Below are 22,067 nucleotides of genomic sequence, written 5' to 3' on the forward strand. Positions count from 1 at the left end.
GCAGGGCTCCACAAAGAGCTACCCCATAGAGACCTACTGAACCCAGAGACTCCCAGGTTTTCCCTACATCCCACCAAAAGTTAATTATCCTAACACATGAAACTGATTAAATTGACTGTAAATACACTAAGGGATAATTGACGATAACATACGAATGAATGCTCATTTCCTGCTTATCATTTTGGGAAATGCTGGCATGCCTGATGAGGCTCATGCTAGACGATGCTCACCTTTCTAAAGTCACAGCCTCTGCTGAGAATCCGATGGAAGAAAAATAACAAAACACACAAAATCTACTTAGGGGGCCCATGAAACCCCTGAAGCATCCAGAACCCCTGCTCCAATTGCTAGGACAGCTGTGGATGGTAATCTGAGGGCCATTTAAAACCTGTGTCCTTAAAATCACTGCTCAGCATCAGCTACTTCCTTCCTACCTGTACATAAGGCTGACCCTAGCTCCAACCTACAACACTCCAGAATGATTTATTTTTTCCTCTGTTTTGCTTTTTTTTTTTAACTTTTTAAACATATTATTGATATACACTCTCATGAAAGTTTCACATGAGAAAACAATGTGGTTACTACATTTACCCATATTATCAAGTCCCCACCCGTACCCCAATGCAGGCACTGTTCATCAGTGTAGTAAGATGCCACAGATTCACTATTTGCCTTCACTGCAACACTCCAGAATGATTTACAAACACATCTTTCCCACTGGCCTGAAGAGACCTTAGGGTTTACAGACTAGAAGCCAGGAATGGGAAAAAGATGTGAGAAGCAATGGGAAAACAAGCAGTGAGAGATAACCCAGGGGGCCAGCTTTTGACAAGGCAACAGTGTATCTTACAGGCAGAGAGGCACCAAATCACCATTTGTATTAAATAGTACCTGACACCACTGGAGCGAGGGTGGCTCAGCCCAGGGCCACAGGGAGAGGCCAACACCCATATCCCTGTCACTGTCACCAAGAGGGTACATCTTGGCCACCAGAGGTGCACCACAAGCAATGAAACCTCAATCCAACATCTCTCCAGAGCTACCTGTGTGCCTAGCACCCAAATATCTGCTGAGTGGCAGGTCAGTGCCTCTCAGGTGGTGTCCCTGGAGGGTGCCCAGCAGGGCTCAGCAGTCAGGACCTTCCTGCAAACCCTTGTTGCCCCTCAGCCATTCTGTGACCTTCAGCAAATGAGTCCTCTCCTCAAATGCAAGAGGCAGATGATTCCAGGACAGGCCCACAGTCCCTTATCAAAGCCTTAGGGTCAGGTGTGCTTCAAAATTGAGAATGTTTCTAATTTTAAAAAGGTGATAGGGGGCCGCTGCTCTGTAGTAATGCCTGTGGTGGGTCTGTCATCAAACACGTCAATATCAATATTCAGACTAAAAGGATAGTTCAGGTCAGATTTTGCCCCAAATGAATTAATTCACTGGGTCAGTTTTCCCTCTAAATTAGTTAGGAAGTTACTTTGTTGTCAGAGTGCTGTTGCTCCTCAGAACTCCCGTTAAGATCCTGTGGCCCTGTAGCTGCTTCCCAGGGTTACTGCTGTGGGGACCAGAAGTGCTGCAGAGGCCCCTCTGGGGACCGGCCCTCAGCTCAGGCCTGCTTCCGCCCCGCACTCCTCCCCACGCGGAACTGTAACTGGCCTAAGTCCGTCTCCCCTTCTAGATCACCAGCATCTTGTGAGCAGGAATGATGGCTTGCTCACCTGTGTGTTCCCAGCACCTGGCCCCCATTAGGTGCATGTCCCCAGATGCATGGAAAATGGAATTTAATTAGACACTGAAATCTCTCAGGCTACCTGTTTCCAAGCAGTGCAGGAAAGCACCTCCCCAAAGAGCTCCCGCTCTGCTCCTGAACCTGAGCAGGTAACACCAGCAATCTGCACGGTCAGCATCCTCACAGCAATGCCTGCAGAACCACTTTTGCTCTTCAAAACATTTTTTTCATACCAATTAAGATGCTCAAGAATGGCCCTGGCCAGGGAGAGTCTTGGGGGATTAACACTTTAGCTAATCAGTGAAAACCTATGAGTCCAAATTCTTCCCACCAACCTTTAGACTAAAGAAGCACCTGGCAGCCCTGAGGCCTGGGTCCTGGGAGGCCGGCTGGGACCCCTGCTTCTCCAGAGGTGGTTCCTGATGTCAGGGGCTGCCAGGCCGCAGCACCAAGGAAGCTTGGCTTTCAGTGGTTTGCATTTCTTCCTAGGAAGACCTGGTCGGTCCTTAGAAGCGGGCCTGGCTGATTTTGGAAGGCTCTCTGCCGCCTCTTTGCACTCACATTACTGAATGAGAGAAACCCAGCAGGGCTGCCCTAAGGAAGGCTGAGTGAGCCTGGAGATTTACATACAAGCCCCAGCTATGGCTTGAGAACCACTTGTGCTAAAAAAGACAAAGGGACTTGGAAAGGGCATCCCCCCCTTTCCAGGAGAATGAAGACGAAAGATTCAACAACTGAAGAACCGAAATAATCCACTGGGATTCCTGTCCTAGGTGAGGGTGGTCAGTAGGGCCCCCCACCCCTTGGCCAGTAAGATCACCCATGTCACATGGCAACACTTGTGGAATGCAGGTTAGAATTAACCCCCGCTGCAGCCACTCCACTACCATCTAGAGTCCGGCATCTTCCCACCCTTTATCATTTGCTGGTTGGTCAGAAACATTCACAAAGGGCCCTTGTATCTTGGGGCACAGAGCAGCCTGGGTCCAGGATGCCCCCTAAAAGGTGTTTTGTCCTGGGCCGAGCTGCAGCGAGTCCCCACCACCAGAGAAGCAGGGGCATATGACTTATCTGAGAAGTGCTTGCTCTGTCGCAAATGAAGATGATTCTACAGCTATGGACCCTCAGAGATGAAAGGGGCCTTAGAACAGGGCTCCACTGGCCTAGAAGGAACAAATCTACTGGATCCAGACATCGCTACAGAGTGGACTTCGCAGCACCAAGGTGCTGGTCTGGTTCTGGGAGTGCTGAGACCACTGCTCCTCCTAGTGCTGGACTAGTCCTGGGTGGGCAGGGGGTATGGGGGGTGGGGCTTGCACAGAGGCCGCTGGCTCTGGACAGGCAGCTGCTGCCCCTAATTTAGTCCTCACACCAGTCCTACCAGAGAGGTTTCAGAGTACTCTCCCTGGCAGGTGAGGGCTTCCGCCTAGGGTTTTCCATAAGTCTTTCTCACCTCTTCCACACGGCGTCACCCCTAGGCTTCTAAGGCATGATCCAAGCGTATCTCCTACCCCCACTCCCAGGAAGCTTGCTGCATCCCCACAAAGCATTCCACATCTCCTTCCACTGTATTCTCCTCCATCGAGTGCACCTCCCACCCCCTCCTGGTACCAGCCTTGTGTTAGGAGAAACTGTGTGCTGAAGGCAATTCACACAGACCAGGGGTTTCTATTAAGGGAAGCCCACCTACAAGCTATTTACATTCCTCAAGGCTGCCTCTTATGAATCTCAGGCACTATAATAGAGGGCCATGCAACACATCTGAGTCAGGGCAGAGGGATGCGATGTCAAACTGCTGGGGACACAGTGTCACTCCCAGGCCACCTGGTCCTGGGACCAAATGCCTCCAACCCACATGGTATAAGAGCCACTTGCAGTGCCTGTGAAAATGCATATTCCTGGGTCCCGTTCCTAGAGGTTCTCATTCTGTAGGTCTGGGTAGAGCTCCGGAATCTGCACATGCAATGAGCACCTCGACAGTCTGCAGACCATCCTGAGAAGTACCGACTGGCTCATTACCTTCGTCTGCTTCTCAGTTTCCACCTATTTCTGCTTTCGGAAACAGCCTCTCAAAGCAGTTTTCCCCAAAAATGCTGGGGCAGTAAGTAGGTGAGGGAAGGTGGCCCTAAGGTATTCTATGTGGATGATGTAGCCTGAATTACCTCAATGATACTCAATACTTAGGTATTTACAGATACAAGTGTCTGGAATTTGCTTTAAACCTAAAAAGTAAAAAAGAAAAAAGCTACAAAGAACGTTACTAGAATACCTGATGAAATCTGAGTGGCCCCTGTGGATCAGTTAACACCAAGGTTAAATTCCGGTATTACTGATCTGAGGCTGTATTTCTATTTGTAGGAAACACATACTGAAGTATTTAGGATAAAGGGCACGATGTCTCCCCCTTCTTCTCAAATGGCTCAGGAAAAATAACACACACACATATGTGCACACCCACACGTAAAGGATAGGATGAAGCCAATGGACAGGATATAAACTGTTGAGTCTGGGTAGAGCATATGAGAGTTCCCTGTACTACCCTCACAACTGTCCTGTGTGTCTGGAATTACATATCAAAGTACAGAGTTACACAGAAAACAATCCCAGGTGAGTGGGGTGTGTGGGGGAATACAGACTCGATTTTCTTTACTTTTGTGTATGCCTGAAATTTTCCACCATTAAAACAATTCCCTGTATCAAGCCTCAGGTATGGTTTGAGTGGCCCTGACGCTGGGGCAGCCGGAAAGCATAGACACCATTTACAACATTATGGGATGTGAGCAATAAGCTAGGTGTGACCATTCTCATCTTGTCCACCGAACTCCCAACACCAAAAGGAAAGAAATTTACAGTCTTATTTTTACAATGTCTTTCTTTTTTCTGATGATAAAATTAATATCAGTTCATTTAGGGGGAAAGCTTTTGTAAAGGCAATTATAAACCAGAAAATAAAAATTGCCTTTCAAACATGTTGCCTTTACCACAAAAGGGGTTTTTATTAGGACAGGTGAGTTACCTAAAACTGTAGAATTTAGATTGGGCTCTAATACCTTTCCTTACATAGTTTTGGGGCTTTACATTTAAGCCAGAATGATGGATTTTTTTTTTAAGTTCTCATTCAATTAGAATAGAACTGCTGAAAGAGATGCTGAAGATTATATGAATCATATGATAACAAGGATGTATAAGCAGAGGTAATATTAAAAATATTTGATAACCCATAGGGAAACAACCAATCAGAACAGGTGTAGATTTAAGCCCTGCCTCCCACTTATTGACCCTTTAGTTCCTGAACTGTTGGAAATTCCAGGAATACCAGGGAAGACACCAGTTATTTAGCATTTTAACAACTGGTAGCACCAAACTGGTATACTCTGAATACCAACTCTGTGCCTGAGGGACTATTAGCTCTAATAACTGTGCTTTATGCCAGTCCTCATGGGAGCTCTGCCAAGTTTAGGTTCATGCCATACCGCTTAGTTTATACTCAGCGGTAGTGATTTAACACCCCAGAGCTCCAGACAGAGTCATGACCCTGGAGTAATTCGAGTATAGCTCAAAAATGTTAATGACTCACCCACTTTTCAAAAGCTACTGATTCAAACACAATGTATTTGGGGTCAAGAGATGGAAGTAGGGAGAGAGGTCGGCATTATTCACACTTGCTAATAAATATCTCCTTTGGCTTATACAGACTCCAGGGCAAAATAAATGCTTTCCGGGACACTCAAGTGAGTCACAGGCGGAGAATAGAGTTGAGCCTCATTGTAACCACCTGCAAAGCTCCTTATGAACATACTTATTAGAGGAGTGGATTGACAATTTACTCCACAAGACTGTTAAAATTCAGAAATTCATCTCTAATTGCACACGTGGAACTTTTAAAGAGGAGTATTTTCCATTAGCTACCCCTGTCACAAGGAGATTAAGTGGGTTCCAGCACTGGGGGGAAATCACAGCTGTTTGAGTTTTAAAAGATAGGAAAGTAGAGACTGCGTCTTTGTTTTCTACAGAGTGCCTGGCTCAAGACCAGAAGTAATTCATTGCTTGCTTGGTAAGTGCTTTTCGATGATGAGGTGAAGGATGCTACAGGAGATGGCCCTGCCCATTTGGCTCACAAGTTGCATTTACAAGCCTTGTCTTTCAGGGAACCAGTCTAAAAATGACACAGCCAAATTGCCACTGTATGGATGGCAGGAAGAAAATTAATTTAAACCTGAGCTCTAAACCCCATTCTGTCTCATTTCCTTTCCAAGTCTGTTGGTATTTGCCATTTTCCCCAATGTCAAGGGCAATCTCAGGCAATGTCTAAAGCCCTGACTGTAGACCTTGATTACCACAGCAATGTCACCTACAGGCATGCAGAGTGATGACCAGCTCTTAATACTAGCCACCCAAAAACCACCCTGGTGACACCAATTAAGCACTCAAGTCGGCACTTTACGTGCAGTGTTTGACTTGAAGCTTTTACAAAATGGCTGCACCACAATCCTGCTCTATACATTTGCCCCATGTCTGCACGTTAAAGTAGATTTTCCAAAATCTCTACCCACAAGCTATTGGTTTCCTTGATCACGTAGTTAGCAACCTGCTCCTCAGTAAGATGCTTCTTCCTATGCTGTCTGTGCAAAAGAAAAAAAAAAAAAGTACCTGCTAGGTGAGGTTAAGTAGACTTTTAAATGACCTTTTACGTCTGAAGCAAGGAGAACAGAAATCTGGCCATGACTTTACTGAGGGGTCACCTGCAAGATGAAGAAAATGACCAACAAAGAAAACTGTTTATCAGTCTGGGGAAAGTGTGTCACATCAGAAAACTTCTAAGCCACTCATTTTCCATCTAAGCTACTCATCTTTCCCACTCCCCTACCCCGCCCCATGTGGCCCACTGGCCAACCCTAATTAGGCTGAATCCCTTGCCAGTGATTTGCTTAATGAGGGACTTGGGACTTGGGAAATGAGACATGAGGGGACATCAGCTATAAGATGACCAGGAAAATTTTTCTCTGAGATGAGACCTGAGGAAGGGGAAGCCTCTTTCTCCATCTCTAGGATTTTTTTGTGACTGCATGTGCTGCCTGGAACTCTGGCAGCCATCTCGTAACCATGAAGAAAACTTGATATGATGAGGAATCCTGTTCTCTGATGACATTAGGCCATGCCAGAAGTACCCTACTCCAGGATTTTTTACCAGTGAAGTTAGAAATTTTCCTTATCAATAGCCAATTAAAGTTGGGTTTTGTGCTACGTGTGGCCAAAGGACCCTGATACAATGTGCTTCACCATTTCGTGGAAGGCAGCCCTTTCATGAAGTCTCCTCACCTGTACCAGTTCATCGGTTAAATAGACAAGCTGAATTCCCAAGGGCCATGCACAGAGCCTTCCTATTTTCCCCCAGCTCTATTCATGAAAACAAAATTAATTTTCTAGCCCATGAATTAAACATTGCTGCTGCTGGCTGAAAAGATTTTAGCAACAGCCTTTTGTTGGCAAGAGAAGCAGGATCCTGACATGTTCTAAAATAAGCTATGAGGAGGCAGAAGGGTAGGAGGGGAGGCAAAGGCGAGGAGGCCATTAAAGGGAAAAGGAAGAGGAGCCGACCCCACGCCGGTCCAGCGGCGTGGGGTCGGCTCCTGTCAGCCTGCGGCGGCACTCAAAGGGGCGCTTCTGACTTCAACGTGCAGATGAAGCGCCTGGGGACCTTGTTAAAATGAAGGTCCTGACTCCACAGGGATGGTGTTGAGACGAGCCCCAGAATGCTGCTGCTGCTGCTCATCCATGAGCCGCGGCCTGCTGGGCCCCACAGAGCTCTCAACCTTTCCCAGGAAGCTGCTGAAATGGGGAGTGGGACATAGGCAAGAGGAAATGAGGGCTAGTTAAAACACCAGCTTTTTAAACTCAGGTTCAAGGGAGGAAGTGAGGTGAGCACAACCTCCCTACACACATGTACCTTTCAGAAACACAGGGAACAGTAGAGAATGGAGGAAGGAAGAATGAGGGCAGGACCACGCTCTGGGTCTGGCAGGCCTGTACTGTTACACCCTCGGGGTGTTTCAGGAATTTAGTGCCTGGACAGTACCTCTGAGTCTATGAAGTCAAATGCCCAACTGAGACATTACCCCCCCGCACCCCGTACCCCCAGGGCTCTGGCCAGCCGGAGGGAGGCGCTGGCCCCACTGCATACCTGTGCTGATGACCTTGCCCCTGAAATACTTCGGGATTCACTCATCCGACCGCAAGGTCTAGAAGTTGCGCTTCAGACCATTCCATCAAAGCAGAAATAGGTGATCAGTGTGACGGGTTGAGAGGAGGAGGTGAGAGTCAGGTGGAGACTGAAGGGCAGCCTCTCCACAGCCCCATCTCCTCCCAGCCCTGCTGGTCCTGATAAGTCTTCTTCACCTGGATCTGGCCCCTCAACATCTATCTGCAGGCTCGAGCACTGTCCCTGCCTCGGGAGCTCTGCTCACACTGTTACCTGTGGCTGCAATGCCGTCTTACCCAAACCTGTGGGCAACCAGCCTCAGGACTCCTGCTACGCTCAGTCCGGCTCCCTCCTCCTCTGGGGAGCCTCCCCAACTCCCCCAGGCTGGTGCTCTGTAACTCATGCTGCCTCGGCTGTCACCATGTGTGCACCTGTCTCTCTGACTGGTTTGCCAGAGCCTGGTACATAGCAGGTGAGTAATAAATATTATTGAATAAGGGAATTAAATAATGACTCTCAGCCCAGCTGTGCATCAGAAGCACCTGAATGACTTTAAAAGAAAGAGCCACAGCAACATTCCGAGAGCTTCCAATTCGGCCAGTCTGAGTCGCAGGGGCCCAGGCTTCTGAAAATTTTGAAAGATTCCCAAGCATTCTGATACGCAGCCAGTCTTGACAATTATTAGAACGGGAAAAATGAATGAGTGGATGAATGAATGTGACTACAGGTACACAGAGGATCCCTCTCCTGGCCACTCACGCACACAGTGAACAAAGGGCGGTGTTCGTGAGGGAGGACAATTAGGGCCCGTTGCTGTGGACATCAACCCATTGCCAGGGAGGTACGACTGGAGACAAACTGCCTTGAAGCCAGGATGAGGGCTTTCTGACAACCAGGGCGTGGGCTGGGCCGAACAAGGCTCAGCCTCCAAAGGATGCACTGAACAGAGGGCGGGAGAGGAAGGAAGCATGAAGGGAGCATGCGGCTGAGGCACAAAGGCTGACATTTGCTCTGTGCCAGCTCCCAGGCCATGTTCTTTACCCTATTGTTTCATTTCACTCCAGCTGCAACCTGATGTTGTGCCCTTACCCTGATGGCACAGCTGGGGACGCTGAGGTGAGAGAGGGGAGTGTTCTGCCCAAGGCTGAATTGGCGGGGCGAGGTCTGCAACCCAGACCCTCTGACTCCAAAGCCCAAACTCTTCACCCCAGGGTGTGGCACTTCCATAGGAACATGACACAGTAGAGGGAAAGGCAGACTGCACACTGGAGAACCATGGACCATCAAAATAAATGCTCAATGAGAACACCCCCCCTCAAGATGATGTTCCCGTCAATCCTTACAGAAACCACCATGGTGGCCAGGTCACCATTTCATACATCTATCCATGGCTTTTTCAGGCAGTTATTATAATTTTATACCATACACGGAACTAGACAAGGCAAGAACTAAAGTGTTACAGCAAAGCCAAGATCAAACACTTGGGTTTAAAGGCTGTGCATTGTATCCGAACCACAAGTGCTCCCAGTCCCGGACAGATGTCAAAGCCAGCGCGGGTTTCCGGACGTGGCCCCCATCGTGGGAGGCGGTAACAGACTGCAGCCAGTGAAGACTCTCCACCAGGCACTTTCATGTGTGCCCCATTCTCCAGGCTTTCACCTCAGTATTACTGTCCCCATTTCACAGACAAGGAAACTGAGGCTCACAAACTGGAAAGGGCCACGTTGGAAGTTGAACTAAGTGGCCATGCGGGGGTTCCAGCCCTGGTTTCTGCTCTGCAGCACTACCTCATGTCATGATTAGAGTGCACTCTGCAGTGACCTTGACCAGTTTTACAGAAAACTGAGTTAATCACGTTAACCTTAACTTATACTTGCTGGGACTATTAAAGTCCGCAGAAGCACACGCTATTCCCTCCAGTTTCGCTGCACTCCGCCTTGGGTAAGGCTCTTAGTGCTTGCCCACTTATTAAAAAATGCAAGAGTTGCAACAATAGGCTGGGAATTACAGGATTTAAAAAGAAGAGTCATTTATGTTTTTTAGTTTTTTAGTAGTTTAATTGAGCATTTAAGGTTTTTTTTTTTTTAAAGATGACTCAGGGAGATGGAAATGGGGAAAAAGACAAGCCAAAATTGAGGCCCTAAGAGATTTAGAGGAATTACTGGGCCGTGTTTCTACAGTAATTGTAACTGTCTGTGCTCAGAAAACCCAAAGAAAACTCTATAGACCAGGTGAGTTGTCAGCTGAACAAAAAGATTCTTCATCTACAAAATAGTGGTTTTTTGGAGAGAAACAGGAAGAAGACAGAATGAAAGCAAAGGGAATGGGGGAGAAGAGAGGACAGGAGGGATCTGTGTTCATTTCTCTTTGAGGACTCTGAGAAAGAACCCTTGTTTCCAAAGCCAAAGCAGTCTTTTCCATGCAAGAGAGGCACCGAAGCCAAGTTCTGTGTCAGCTTGGTAGAATTTATTGTGCTGCAAGAGGGCCTTTAACCTTCTACTGAAGAAAAAGAGCCTGGATGAGGAGCATGACAACAATGGCAGTTAACAATTACTGAACACCAGCCAAGAGCCAGGCACTGTGCTGTGACTTACACATATTATCAAATTTAATTCTCACAATTTCATGAGCAAGAGGTATTAATATACCCATTTTACAGGTGAGAAATCCAAGGATTCCAGATGCTAATCTGTCTATGGCCATGCCACTGAGTTGGTAAGGAAGTAGGAGAGCAGGCATTTACATTCCAGTATGTCTCCTGGGCTGTGCTCACCCTGGAAAACTTGGGGAGAAGACAGAAGCCCACGGCCACACATTCTTGGGGCTCGTCCTCCACAACTTTAGGACTTGATGGAAAAAGAAGCCCAAGACATCAGGACCACCCCAAGTCGTGAATTCAGGTTATCTGATGCCTGACAGAAGACAGCTCGTCTTTAGGTCACTCTTCGATTTGGACAGAATTTGAACTGATGGACCAACACTTCCTAACTCCAGCCTCTCCTGATGCTCCCTCCCCCCAGGCTGCCTGATGAATTGTGCTGCCTCTCAGCTTTCCAGCCAAAGATGGGCCCCTTGGGGTGGTCCAGATACTCCAGCAACCACATAGCACCAAAGAATCCTGTGTTGCTGTAAGGGTCACGTTTGCCCTGGGGCAGGAGGGAGGGAGGGAGCAGGGCAAATTACTGCTTTGCAAGCCTGGTGTTTTTCACTGAAATTGTTCTGAGAGGAATAAAACCCATGATGTCATCATGGGACACATTTAGGGGACTCAGATGACATTTAGAGAGAAACCAGAAAAGTCCATGACATTTCTGGAAACTAGTGGCTAGAATGCCTGGAAACAGGCAGGGCAAAGCTCACTCGCACCGAGCCCTAGGACTTCCATCCTGACACCATGAATACCCCTTTGGCAAAAAAACCCTCAAAGTGAGCTCAAACCTTCAGGTGAGGATTGTTCCTCCAGTAAGAGTGAGCATTCTGTCCTCAAAACTCATAAAGTCATCCCTCAAGACCCATGGGCATTCCATTCTGAGCCTGCCCACTCAGAAAACTGCAAGAGTAAGAGGGGAAACAACTTGCTCTGGTCCCCAGGACAGTCCTGAAGTGGTAGGGGGTTAGCCAGTGGATGATGCTGGACTGCACTACTTGATAGACCTCTCACAGCCACCTTTTTAGCCCCCACCAATTACTCTCTGCATGCCGCTGGCTGTGCTGCATCAGCACCTCCTGCTTCCAGGCAGCCTCATCTGGGAGAGAGTGGCAAGCAATGGGTGGGCAAAACCTATTTCCCTGACAACTCAGGGCCCAGACGTAGATGAGCAGCTCATGCGTGCATGAATTCAACCCCAAAGCTAGTCAGAGCCAGTGCAGAAGTGGTGAAAAAGGGCATCCACTGGAGGAAATCTGCGGGTCAAGGCACTAGGGCTTTAACTGAAACTAACCCTGAGCCACTGGTTCCCCTAGATTTCCAGTTGCCCTATATACCGTAGCCATCAGCACAACTGCTCTGAGCTGGTCCCTGCCCCTAAACCACTCTCACAAGGTGTCCATCAGATGACATTCATTTGTCTGGAACATTTCTAAGCTGCAATTTTAGACCTTGAAACTACGACATCCACTGCTGTCTGCCCTGTTTCTTTTCTTCTTTTCTCTTTTTTGCAGGGAGAAGGCAATGAAGCACACTTAGGGAGGGAATCAAGATTCATAGAACAGAGCTGATGAAAAGCAGCTAAGGCAGAAGGCTATGCAGGGAGTAAAAGGATGGCATCTGGAAACATTGCCCACCAGGACACAACCACATTCCTGCTGAGGCAGGGGCCACGGGCTTAGACAGAGGAGGGCAAGAGGCTCGGTGGGAGGGGGGGGGAAACAAGCAAGATTAATTATAGTCAGAGCAATGTAACAATATGTGAAGAAACCCCTACCAAAACTCCATGTTAAACATTAAGAAAAGTCAGGGTCATATTAATTATCAGTTAAAGCTCAAAAAGCCAGAAGTAACTTGGCTTGGAATGTCTGAATATTCCCCAGATAAAGGAAAGTATCTCAGCATAGCCCAGGTTTTTTATTGTGTTAATCATGCCTTTGTGAGATTCACTTTAGCATGCTAAGGCCCAGACCTATATGCTGTTTTCCTCCTTTACACCTCATCAAGTAATCTGAAACCTGGTCACTAATATGGCAAGCAAGCCCAGCCATGAACAACATAGTAAAAGCAAGAAAGATTCCATCTTAAAGATAAGATTGCCTTTTAAAACCCAGGAAGTTAAGTACAGTTCTTAAATTCTTTAGCAAGCAGACAATAACTCAGCCCACCTTGAGTTATTGGGCAGGCAGTCTTGATTGATATGCTCCCAGACCAAAAAGCTGCTATTCTGTGAAAGAATCTGCAGTAAATTTATGTTAATTTTGCAGAATTACGTGGAGGACTGATGAGAAAAGAGACTGAATGTCTCATCGAGGATAAACATTCTAAGACCACTTAACAAGTCCACACTCCTAGCCCTTTATCATGTTCCCAAACATCCTCCTAGCCCCATAAATTCCCTAGACAATGAACAACTATGGACTTTCTTGTCCCCTCCTGGTGTGAGCCAGGAGCTCTGTCCTCTTGAGACAGGGACGCAGCAGGACATAACTCCTGCTCAATTAAGAGTAAAGTGTGGGCCCTGGAAAAGGACAAAATCTTACAAAACAGGGTGCTTGAGATTGAAACAATGTAACAACTTATTCCCCATAGGGACCCAGTGGTATATAACAGCTTATTGCGTGCTTAGGTCCATTAGCTTACAATAGGGTGTTGGGAAAACCTTCACAGACATAGGTTAAAATATAACTAGCATTCTGGCTGAATCTATAGAAAACTCCCGCTGCAGTAAGCATAAAACCCTAGACACCGAGCCCCCAAATGGCAACGGTGCCCCTCCCTGCTCCTGTGGGGAGTTCCATAGTTTCTCTTATCTTGAATAAAGCTCTCTCTATATATCTGAATAAAAACTCTCTGTAAATCTCCTGCCTTGTCTGTTCAAGAAATTCATTCTTTGACTCCATGAACAAGAACCCTGGCATCACTCTCACTTTATCTCTAAAAATGAAAGCTTCTCCCTGGTTCTCCCTACCTTGAGTGTTTGGAAAGTTCATTCTTCAACTCCACAAACATGAAGCCCGGCATCACTGCCGTGTTTTGACTTCTCCAGAAAAGCTAGAGGAATATGGGACTGAGAGATAGCCTCTGGCCAAGGTCTTGGAGAACAAAGATTCTGTCTCCACCACAGAATACAGCTGGGAAGGGCAGAAGTGACGCGGCAGGCAGGCAGAAGAGGCCTTGTCCTTGGGGCTCCTGGCGGGATGCTAGGTCCACCTGGGGTGGATGGCTGTAAGGAGTAGAGCCCATAGGGCCTGTGACGCTCTAGGCATGTAAAACAATATGTCTAAGTGCTCTCTTCTCCCTGAGGTCTCTATTAAGGCTGAGCACCAGTTCCCTGGAGGCAGGCGGGCTCTGAAGTCCAGTGGCACATTCCCACCCCTGGATGGGGAGGGAAGAGCTCCATGGAGGCAACAAGGGATTTGGCTGGCAGAGTGGTGGTGTGTCCGTGAAGCGCTGGCTAACATCTTACAATCTAGTCATGTGGGGATAAGGGAAGAAGGGAGATAGAGAATTAAACCAACATATAACAAAGATAAATGGCCAAAAGGACCCAGAACTTAGGCAGTACACTGAGTGGGGGAGGCTGAGCAGGGGGTTACCAAGAGCTTTTAGGGGACTTCAAAGGCTTGTCAGATTCCCAAAGATCCCTGCCCCTCTCGCTGTCCTTTAATTTCCCAGTCCCTCTCTCAGCCACACATCGCTAAGAGATACCCACGTTCTGGATAGCTTTGCTTCCAAGAGCAGGGGCCGCAGGCTTCCAAGGGAAGGCTTTGAACCCAAGTGGTCCCAACATCAGCCTACGCATTTGAAGTTGGTACTGTGCCAAATAAGCAGCTTTGCAGAAAGAGGACTTACTTTCTTCCTTCCTCTTCTCCTTTGGAAATAAAAGTAGGTTGTGTTTCGCCTGCCCCTCATTCCCTGGAGATCTTGGAAACTAGAGCTGAAGGGGCTTCTTGAATTACCTCTTCAGATTCTCTGCCCAGGACATCAATGCCTATGACTTTTGCCTTGGCTACTGCCGCTATGGTGACTGAGGCCCAAAGTTACTGGATCAGGCGGCCTGCGAGGTGGTTCCCAGGTGGGTGACTGGAATCATACAGCGCAGGCACCGAGCCCCTAGGGTCAGGGGGAAAGGAAGAGATTGGGAGGGCTGGTAGACTTCTGGGCTCGCTGCCCTGCCGACAGAGGTGCGAGTGCTAGAAAGGAGGGTTCGGGGAGAGCCACAGGTGCAGGGACAGACCTGCACTGGCCCGAGGGGGCTGGGCCTGGAGGGGGCTATGCACGGCTACAGTCAGAGCTTTGTCCTGGGGGCAGAGCCCTCTAGCCGAGGCGTCTGTTTGCTCGCCAAGAAACTCCTGGGGCCACAGAAGTGCAAGTGAGCATAGAAGATCAAAGAGGGGGCAGGGATAGGGGCCTTGCAGGGACATGAAGGGAACTAGTTTCTCCCATCTCGTGCGCAGTAATCAAGACTACCTGTGCGGGTCTCTCCACTCCCTTTCTTGTCCTGAACTCGGCCCCAACGTCCATGGCCCGCGGAGGAGACCTAAGCTTTAAAGTGGCAGATGGGAGTGCCCCTCGGCCCCGCACGGGCGACACAATCACCCTGCTACTCCTCCGTCCCTGGAAACCCGGTTCGGCCGGAGCCCTGCGTGTTCCTTTCACGCGCCTCTGCGCCCAGAGGTGGCGCCGCAGGACTCCGGGCCCCTCCCGCTGGGCATCCCGAGCCGGCAAAGGCGCCTACTCGGGGCTACCCCGGGGGAGGCAGAAGTTGCCAATACCTGGGCGGGAATACCTGCCCGTCCCAAAGGGGGACGATCGCAGGCCAGGGGTCCACGGAGGGGTTCAGTACCGCCGGTGGCCGAGGGGCGACCGGCGACCCCACGCGCCAGTGTCCGCGGCGCAGGGGCACCAGCCGACTTACCCCAGAGCAGAGTGAGCGGCTTGGCTTTGGGGATGAGCACCAGGGAGTACACGGCCCCCAAGTGGAGCAGACTCATCAGGACGACGTTCCTCCAGACAATGTTCTGCTGCTGGCCGCGCGCTCCCGGCCTCTCCTGGGCGCCGCCGCCCTCCGGGCCTTCGACCCCCGCACGGATTTCCTCCTTGGCGTTGCGGAAGGGGACCTTTCCCCCGCCGGTGGCCGGGCCAGGCATGGTTGGGGAGAGGGGCCCGCCGGCGGCGGCGGCAACGGCAGCGGGCAGGCGCTCGGTCGGCGCGGAGCCCTCGCGTGGGGGCGGAGGCTGCTGCCTTTTAGGAGGGACGGCCGCACCTCCCGTCCCCTCCTTCCTAGCCCTTCTCGGGGTCCTGCTCTCGTCTTCAGGCGTTCGGCGTGGCCTAAGGATGCAAATCTTGGCGCCCGGCATCTGTTGCTGGCGTATCGCCCATGCCGCTGCCGGGGCTGTCGCGGGCGAGGAAGAGGAGGCGAGCGCGGGAGGCGGGAGGTGCGCGGAGCCGGGGTGAGGGTGTGGGAGGAGGGCCGGGAAGCGGCGGGGGAGGCAGCCTCCGAGGGGCTGAGAGACCTGCATAGCTACAGCCAATCAGCATCGCCCGTGGGGCTCTTAAAGGGAAAGGCGCCCTCTTGGCCTCCGTGGGCGGGCGGTGGGCAGCCTCCGCCTGGGGCTCGGTAGGATGTGGCTCCCGGGACAGGGAGCCTGCCGAGCGGCTCACAGCCTTTCTGTTGTTGATGTCGTTGTGTGTCTCCAGCTCCAAAAAAAAAGAAAAATACTTTTCCCATTCGAAAATACTTTTTTTTTTTTTTTTGAAGCCACAAGCCACCAGTGTTGGAGTATTTAAAATACTTGCTTGGAGTCACAACACGGGTTAAGGACAGATTCCAGATGAGAATGAAGTCCCTGTGCCTGTTCGTATGGCTCCTTTGGAGGCATAGAGGCAGCTGCTCAACGCTTAATTAGGCAGCTGCAGCAAGACACACAGTAGGTGCTCAATTAGTGCCTATTAGATGATACAGAAATGATTTGGGGGCTGGTTAATAGACAACAGTGCCTTGCCACTGCGTCGCCCATCTGTCGCGCGGCTCCGTTTATGGCAAATTTTCGGCTAATTAGCGTGCTTCTGGACTGCCCCCTCAGTCCTCAGTTGATGGAACAATACCTTAATGCCAGCACCATTGCAAATGGCACTTTAGAAAAAAAAATCACCCAGAATGCTCGAAGGAAAATTAACCTGTGAAAATTTTGTTCATTCCTATCTTCCTAACGCAGATAATTTAAACCTGTCCGGAGGGAGACCTAATTGCACTCAGCTGCTGGGAGGGATTAGTTGGACGCCTCCCAAACAAGTGTGGCTGCATCTGCCGGCGGATAGCAGAAGAAAAGGGCTCAAGACTGAAAGCCAGAGGCTCTGAGTTCAAATTCTAACTTGCTGTGACTCAACTTCATGCTCTAGGCACAAATTTCCTTAGCAGGGAAACAGAACTACACTTTGCCTTACAGCTTGCCAATTCTATGAATATGAGTTTGAAGGGGCTCTGTTATGTTGACAGAAAAGCTGGGTTTGGTATTACCCATTGTTAGGAATCCTTCCCAGGATTCTAGGAGAGGGGAGAAAATTACAAAGAACTGACTTCATGAAAGGGCCATACAGAGGCGTCTTCTTGTTAGCAGACCTGAATTGGTCCAATTAGACAGATAAAATAATGTCTAATTTAAAAGTGAAGGTTTGTGGCTGAAGAATCAGGACCACTGAGCCAGTATTATGTTGGTGCTTCAGATGGAGCTGAAATTAGAGAATGAGAGGCTATTTGCCTGGAGATGGGAGTACTGTTTATGACTAGTGAGACCACAGAAGATGAAACTGGGAGGTATAAATTTCCTCAGCCTGTTCAACCTGGGCTTTATCGTGAACCACTTTTCTTCTCATGCTCCCTCTGCTCCCTGTTCCACCAGACCACATACTCTCTGTGGCTCTCTAGTTCAGACTGTCCTTTCTCTCTGGAATGGACTAGTTGTGTGGCCAAAAGCCACTCTCTGCATTACTGAAATGACTCACCCTCCCTCACTCTAATCATTCAGTCATTTGACATTTATTGGGCACCTGCTATGTGCCAGGACTAGTGGACCTGGGGATACAAGGATGAATAAGGTATGGTGCCTGTCCTAAGAGCACCCCACCTAGGAGGGAAGACAAATCAAACAAATGTAACATCGTGCCTATTACCTTGGAAGGGCAGGAAGGTCCAGTCCATTATCAGGAAAAAAAAATTCTTATTAGACATCAAGTGTACAAACAAAGAGTCCAGGGGAGGCAGCAGAATAGTTCTTTACTTGGTCTCTGAGTGTGTTATCTATTAAATAAGCCACTCTGTCTTGAATCTATCTTGAATGAACATTTTCCTCTTTCCCTCCAATGGGTCAGACTGGGTTTGCTCAGTCATTTCAGACAGTTGGACTCACGATGGAGGAGGGGATGTTTATATGTGTTGAGGGTGGGGGTTTGGGGAAGTGCTCTTTAGGTCTTTTAAATGCTGCCTACAAAAGGATGACTGAAGGGAAGTGGCCTTTCCAGACCTAGCCTCAGAGTGAAACCTCTACAGATACAGATATACTCTTGCTAATAATGACTATCCCCAGTAGCATATTATGCCATCAGGGCTACCATCCCTTTTCTCATCTAAGGTCTTTGTTTTCTTAGCTTCTGGTCAAGACCCCATGAGTGTTCATCTCACCTGCTGATGGAGGCAAATGTGTCAGTAACTCTTATCCTGTCAAACAGTTACCAAAAATGTAATTAACATCTTAACATTTTGAACATTTTAAAGCAATATATTCACATTTTTGTGCAACCAGACTCGAGAACTTTTCATCTTGCAAAACCAAAACTCTATTAAAAACAACCAAAACATTAAAAAACAATCCCCCACTTCTCACTCTCCCTACCCGTTAGAAGCCATCATTGTACTTTATTTCTATAAGTTTGATTATATTAGGTACCTCATATAAGCAATATACAATGTTTGTCTTTTTGTGTGACTAGCTTATTTCTCTTTGCACAATACCTTCAAGTTTCATCCATGTTGTAGCATGTCAATTTCTTTCCTTTTCAAGGCCAGATAATATTCCATTGTATGCTTATATCACATTTTGCATATGCGTTTATCTGATGTAGCTATTTGAGTTGCTTACACCTTTTAACTATTGTGAATAATGCTGCTATGAACATAGGTGTACAACTATCTCTTTGAGACCATGCTTTCAATTCTTTGGTATATATATATATACAGAAGTGGCATTGCTGGATTCTATGGTAATTCTACCTTCAATTTTTTGTGGAACTTCCATACTGTTTTCCATAGCAGCTGCTGTATTTATATTTCCAACAGTGTAAAAGGGTTCCCTTTCCTCGATGTCCTTGCCAACACTTGTTACTTCCTGTCTTTTTGAGAAGACATGAGGTAATATCTCACTGTGGTTTTGATTTACATTCCCTAGTGATTAGTGATGTAGAGCATCTTTTCATGTGCTTATGGGCCATTTGTATGTCATTGTGGAAAAAATGTCTATTCTAGTCCTTTGTCTGTTGGCCATTTGTATGTATATTTGTATTTTTAGTGGGTTGTTTGTTTTTTTCTTGTTGAGTTACAGGAGTTCTTTGTATACTTTGGATATTAGCCCCTTATTAGATAAATGTCTTGCAAATATTTTCTCTCATTCCATAGATTACCCTTTCATTGTTGCTGGTGTCATATGATGCATAAAAGTTTTTTATATTGATGTCCATTTTCTAGTTTTACATTTGTTACCTATACATTTGGTGTCATATCCAAGAAATCGTTGCCAAATCCAATGTCAGGAAGCTGTTCCCCTATATTTTCTTCTAAGAGTTCTATAATTTTAGCTCTTAGGTTTAGGTCTTTTGTCCATTTTGAGTTAATTTTTGTACATGGTGTATGGTGAAGGTCCAGCTTCATTCTTTTGCACATGGCAATTTTCAAAAAAACATTTGTTGGGAAGGAAAAAGAAAAGATGGCGGTATGAGAGGTGAGACAGAAACAACCTCCACCAAAAACCACATACAATATGAAAATCAGCAAATACAACTAATCCTGAAAGAGTAACAGGGAAAAAGCCTATGACAGACTGCCTACATCTGGGGAAAAGAGCATACCTCATGGAAAAGAGTAAAGTACCAAACCCTGATCTGGTGGGAACCAAGCCCTTCCTCCACCCCAGATCACCAGTGGGAGGAAGAGAAATGGAGCAGTGAGGGAGTGGAGACCTAGGACTGCTGAACACCCAGCTGTGGAGATAAGCTCTGGGAGCACGAACCTACATTACATGGTGCTCAGAAAATTAGTGGGGTTGGAAAACTAACGCAGGCTGAATACTTGGAAATACTGAGAGTCAGCTGCTTGTGGAGAACAGGTATCCACGACTGGCTTCTCTGGGACAAAAGAAAGGCAGGCACTCTGAGAGACCACCAAACAGTGAGAGGGTTGCTAAAGGGGAAAGGATTGCACAGAGCTTGCTGCTCAGGAGAAAGGACAGGTGAACAAAATTGTCCCAAACCACTCAGCCCCAGTAGGTTAGGAACTTTCATGAGCTTCAGGCCCTCCATTCCCCTGGCAGGCTATATAGCTTCAAGGTTCACCACCATGATATGCAGCCTTTTGGGCCTTCCTCCTGGCCAGAACCAGCTTGCAAACCAGATGCCATGCCATTGCACCAGTCTAGCCAGAGGGCAGCCCCACCTTTGGCAGCTACAAGGACATAGCATAGAGACTCCTCGCTGTGTGCATGGCCCACTGGCTCTGGCAGTGGAGGCAGGCACTGCAACTGGGAAGCAGGAAAGAGCTCTTCCCTCCAAACAGACACCAGCACCACTTGCCTGGGAACCCCACCATAGCTCCAGGGGCTGAGCAGCTCCAGAGAGTAGAGCTTCTGGGCACTAGAGGGTGCCACCTACACCAAGTTATTCCAAATATGAAACATCTAAAGAACCTGGTACAAACCCAAATTCCAAAAGCACCAGAATGAGGGCCAAGTGAAACTGAACTTACCAATCTTCCTGAAAAAGATTAAAAAATAAAAATCATAAGCATGCTCATGGAGCTACAGAAAAATATTCAAGACCTCAGGGAGGGATTCAAGAAAACGATAGAAACTTTGAAAAATAGAATATCTGAAATGAAACATACAATGGACAGATTTTAAAGATTAGATGAGGTAGAGGAGACAGTAAAGAAATAGAAATTAACAGAACAGGAATACAAAGAAGCTGAGTCATAAAGAGAAAAAAAGGATCTCTAGGAATAAAAGAATATTAAGAGAACTGTGTGACCAATCCAAATAGAACAATATTCAGATTATAGAGGTACCAGAAGAAGAAGAGAGAAAAAGGGATATGAAGTGTCTTTGAGGACATAATTGCTGAGAACTTCCCCAATGTGGGGAAGGAAATAGTCTCCCAGGCCATGGAAGTGCACAGACCTCACAACACAAGGGACCCAAGGAAGACAACAGCAAGACATATAATAATTAAAATGCAAAGATAAAAGACAAGGACAGAGTATTAAAAGCAGCCAGAGAGAGAGAAAAAATCACTTACAAAGGAAAACTCATCAGGCTATCATCAGACTTCTCAACAGAAACCTTACAGACCAGAAGGGAGTGTCATGATATATTTAATGCAATGAAGCAGAAGGACCTCGAACCAAGAATACTCTACCCAGCAAGATTACCATTTAAATTTGAAGGAGGGATTAAACAATTTCCAGATAAGCAAAAGCTGAGAGAATTTACCACCCACAAACCATCTCTATAGTGCATTTTGGAGGGACTGCTCTAGATGGAAGTGTTCCTAAGGCTAAATAGCTATCACCAGAGGAAATAAAACCACAGTAAAGAAAGTAGGCCAATTAATCACTAAGCAAATGCAAATCAAATCAATCAATGCTCAAAGTCAGTCAAGGGGTACACAAAGAGTACAGAATATGATACCTAATATATAAGGAATGGAGAAGAAAAAGGAGAAAAAAAAGAATCTTTTTATTGTGATAGCATAACTCTCAGATAGTAAGGAAGCAAACATTCATCCATTGGTAACCATGAATCTAAAGCCTGCAATGACAATAAGCACATATCTATCATAATTATAAATGGTCTGAATGCACCAATCAAAACACATACAGTCACTGAATGGATAAAAAAACAAGACCTGGGGGAGGAGCCAAGATGGTGGCATGAGTAGCGCAGTGGAAGTCTCCTCCCAAAAACATATATATTTTTGAAAATACAACAAATACAACTATTCTGAAAAGAGAGACCAGAAGATACAGGACAATAGCCAGACTACATCTACACCTGCAAGAACCCTGCGCATCACGAAGGGGGTAAGATACAAGCTGCAGCCCGGTGGGACCTGAGTGACACCCCTACCCCAGCTCCCCGACAGGAGGAAAGGAGTCAGAGCAGGGAGGGAGTGGGAGCCCAGGACTGCTAAATACCCAGCCCTAGTCATCCGCACTGGGAGCGCAGACATACGGTGCA

General features: G+C 47.5%; 1 protein-coding gene across 1 annotated transcript in view; it reads right to left on the reverse strand.

Moving 5' to 3' along the window:
- The window catches only part of SCD5 (stearoyl-CoA desaturase 5), a 136,103-nt gene extending 120,042 nt beyond the window's left edge, over positions 1 to 16,061 (reverse strand). Inside the window, exon 1 of the mRNA XM_036906410.2 lies at positions 15,485 to 16,061. Coding sequence (XP_036762305.1) covers positions 15,485 to 15,926 — 442 coding nt within the window. The 5' untranslated portion in view covers positions 15,927 to 16,061. The remainder of the gene's footprint in view (positions 1 to 15,484) is intronic.
- Positions 16,062 to 22,067: the final 6,006 nt, after the last annotated feature.

Source organism: Manis pentadactyla, chromosome 5, assembly GCF_030020395.1.
Source record: "Manis pentadactyla isolate mManPen7 chromosome 5, mManPen7.hap1, whole genome shotgun sequence".
In the NCBI taxonomy this organism is placed as follows: Eukaryota; Metazoa; Chordata; class Mammalia; order Pholidota; family Manidae; genus Manis; species Manis pentadactyla.